We start from the raw sequence: 3,579 nt of genomic DNA on the forward strand, positions 1-3,579 counted from the left end.
TCATAGCTCACGGCAGCCTCAAGCTTCTGGGCTCAACTGATTCTCCTCCCTCAGCCTCCTGAGTAGGTGGGACTGCAGGCGCACATCACCACGCTTGGCTACCGTCACATTAGAAAACAGTTTGGCCTTACGTAGTAAAGTCAAAGATATGTACATCTTATGACCCAGTATTTCTCCTCCTAGGAATATACCACACACAATTGAGAACACACGTGTACCAGAGTGTTCACAGCAGCACAGTTTATATTAGTCCCAAACTGGAGGGATGGGAAGAGGAACATCTATCAACAGTTGAATAAGTAAATTGTTCCACAGTAATACAAGAGAAAACTGTAGGTTAATAAAACAAATGAATTACAGAAACACAAAAAAGAAGCCAGATGGAATAATACGCATTGTACGATTCCATCTAAATGAAGTTGAAAAACAGGCAAAATTAAGCGAGAGGGAACGGGAAAGCTTGCTTAGATGTTAAAACTCTACAGAAAGGCAAGAATATAATTATCATAATGTCAGAATGACGGTTACCTTGGGGTCAGGGGGAAGGCTGGAAGGAGAAGGCAAGGGCTTCCAAGGAGCTGACCGTGCTGTTCTTGATGTCCTTGTGGTTTCAGAAATGTTCATTTTCTAATGATTGAAGAGGTTTTCAAAATGCACTTTTCTGTGTGTGTTTTTTCTCAGAATAAACAAGCAAAAAGTAGTGATACCAGAAATTGTAATATCGTTTTGAGGGATCAATAAGTACAAAAGGAACTTAGTTTAGTGGTTAGTACATGGTAGGAGCTCACTGTAGATGATTGTCTTCGCTCTCTACTTAGTATTAGGCAACTAACTTTATGAGGGAAGTGATGGTATCTGTTTTTGCTCAGTAGCCAATAATGTGTAGAATGAATGTTGTGTCCTTTCTTGGATAGTCACACCTCATGGGCAGTCAGTAAAATGTTATATTGACTCTTTTTTCCGTGTCTGGATTTGGACATTGGGATGGTTGGGTTTGGTCGGGTGCTGGGAGCCACCAAAGAGTAGGGGGAGGGCAAGGACCCAGATTCAAGTGTTCAGTCCAACAGTGCCTGCACTGAAAGTCACCATTTGTCTTTGGCCTTCACAGGAATCCCCCTCCTGACCACTGGGCTTTAGCAAGCGGCCTCCCCTCTTACGTTGCCCAGAACGGCCTGGTAAGTGGTACTACTTTGAAGGGGGAGTGTTTGGGATCAGGTGGAAGAGTGAAAGGATTTCTAACCAAGAGAGCAGAAAAGACGGTGGGAAGTGTGGATCTCTCAAAGCCTGATTCTCTTGTTTCTCAATTCTGTTGGCCGTTGGTCCAAAGAAATGAATGGATAATTCCTGGTCCCAGCCTCCCATTTCCAGCCCTCCCTTATACAGCTGAGCTCAAACGCTGTGTCTCCCACAGTGCTCTATCCACTCAGGGTCAAGGGTAGGGTGAGGGCATCCCTTGTGCCTGAGAGCAAGGTCGTGTCTGCCAGCAGCACACCACCCCCAAATCTGAGCCTCGTCAGCCTTGCAGCCTTCCCCAGGTACTACGTAATGCTGTCCATGTAGCAGGGTGTTTATTTACTGAGTGTTTTCTATGCGTCAGGCACTGTGATGGGCTCCAGGCATACAAAGATAGATGATTCAGATGCAGTTTCTGTTCTTGAAGCTCATAATCAGATAAGGAGATGTCTTTGCTAACAGATGTCTACACCACAATGCAATAAGGCCATGGTAGAGATCTACGTGGTGTTTTCTGGGAATACAGAATAGGGGCCTCTAAGCCAGCCTTTATTTCCTAGAGTGTGTTGGTCTGAGTTGAGTATTTTTTTTTTTTTTTTTTGAGACCAAGTCTCACTCTGTTGCCCCGGTAGAGTGCCATGGTGTCAGCCTAGCTCACAGCAACCTCAAACTCCTAGGCTCAAGCAATCCTTCTGCCTCAGCCTCCCGAGTAGCTGGGATTACAGGCACGCATCACCATGCCCGGCTAATTTTTTCTATATATTTTCAGTTGTCCAGCTAATTTCTTTCTATTTTTTTTATTTTTTTAGTAGAGACGGGGTCTCGCTCTTGCTCAGGCTGGTCTCGAACTCCTGAGCTCAAACGATCCTCCCGCCTCGGCCTCCCAGAGTGCTAGGATTACAGGCCTGAGCCACCATGCCTGGCCTGAGTCAAGCATTAAAATAAACAGGTCTTGGGCAGGTGGGGGCAGAAAAGGGAAGAACGCTGCCAAACAACACGTGCACGGAGGTCTGGAGCAGCCTGCGGGTTGCAGCTAAGTGTTGTTGGAGTGCTGGGTCTGAGACGGGAGACAGCAAGACATGAGGCTTGAGAGGGAGGAAGGGACCAGATCACAGTAGGCCTTGGATGCCACATCAAGGGGGTGAGACTTTAACCTGCAGATGTTGAGTTTTTAAGCAGGAGATCGGCATAGTCATTTTTCATTTTAAAGAGCTAACCCTGGCAGCTCCGTGGCAAGCGGATCTGAGGGGTAGGACTGGAGGCAGAGCACCCAGTGGTTCGTCAGGTGAGAAGTGATAAGAACGTCAGCAAAGGCGGGTGCGGTAGAGAATACCATCATTATCACTAACCGCACTGAGTACTTACGCTGCGTCAGGCACTAATTACATTTACTCATTTTTTAAAATAACAAAGCCCTTTCTAAAGCATGAATACATTTACTCATTTAATACAACAGCTCCGACCGAGATGAAATGGCAAGAAGGAGATCAGGGGTCTGATGTGGAGAGGGTAAGACTGGCAGGACTTCGTGATTGACAACAAGCAGAGAAGGGGGAGGAGAGGAGTCAAAGCCGATTTCAGGCTCCCAGCCTGGTTGAGTAGTGCTGTCATCAGGCTTGAATGTAAGGTGATGAAGTCACTTTCAGACAAGGGGAAATGCAGACATTTCAGGAGAAAATGGCCAGCAGGGAGATGAAGAGATAATTCTGATGCCGTGCGGAGGGAGGAGGGACGGAGATGGAGATTCGGAAGTTATCAAGACCAGATGGTCTTTGAAACTATGAGTGTGAAAGAGGTCACCCAGGGAGAGAAAGACGGGCAGTGGGCCCAGGGTGCCGCATTGGGTGATGCTGACATGTACAGAGTGGGCGGGGAAAGAAGAGTGTGTGTGGGGGAAACAGAAGGTCGGTCCAGAGGGGTCTAGAGACCCAGGAGAGGACAGTGTCATGGAAACCAAGGAAGTAGAAAGTCCAACAAGGAGAGAGATGAATATGGAACAACAGATGGAATTCCTTGTATTAAGCCTTTCTGATCATTTTCTTTAGATAACTTTTTAAAAGTGCAATTAGTAGGTCAAAGCATCTAAAACTTTTGGATATTGAAGCCGTGACATCTATAGTCATTAAAATTCAATGTCGAGTTGTCTGTGTCTAATAATAAACCCAGTGAGAATGTCGCAGATAGTGCAGCCTCTTTCCAGGTGTGACTGCCGCGGGCAGGCCTCTCCTGGCTGAGTGATTCCAGGTGCTACGGCGTGGGAAGGCTTTGTGTGTGAGAATCACGTCTCACTGAGGCTTCAGTGACCCACAGTGAAATACTAGGTGCTATGAATTTTAAACTCTTCTC

At 46.5% G+C, this 3,579-nt stretch overlaps 1 protein-coding gene across 2 annotated transcripts in view; it reads left to right on the forward strand.

Moving 5' to 3' along the window:
* Positions 1 to 3,579, forward strand: part of PDE6A (phosphodiesterase 6A, cGMP-specific, rod, alpha) — a 69,979-nt gene that overhangs the window by 31,000 nt on the left and 35,400 nt on the right. For both annotated transcript variants that reach the window (XM_012658263.1, XM_012658264.1), the window contains one exon: positions 1,109 to 1,179. In XM_012658263.1, the coding sequence (XP_012513717.1) occupies positions 1,109 to 1,179 (71 nt within the window). The remainder of the gene's footprint in view (positions 1 to 1,108; positions 1,180 to 3,579) is intronic.

This window comes from Propithecus coquereli, unplaced genomic scaffold, assembly GCF_000956105.1.
Source record: "Propithecus coquereli isolate 6110/MARCELLA unplaced genomic scaffold, Pcoq_1.0 Scaffold58, whole genome shotgun sequence".
Classification (NCBI taxonomy): Eukaryota; Metazoa; Chordata; class Mammalia; order Primates; family Indriidae; genus Propithecus; species Propithecus coquereli.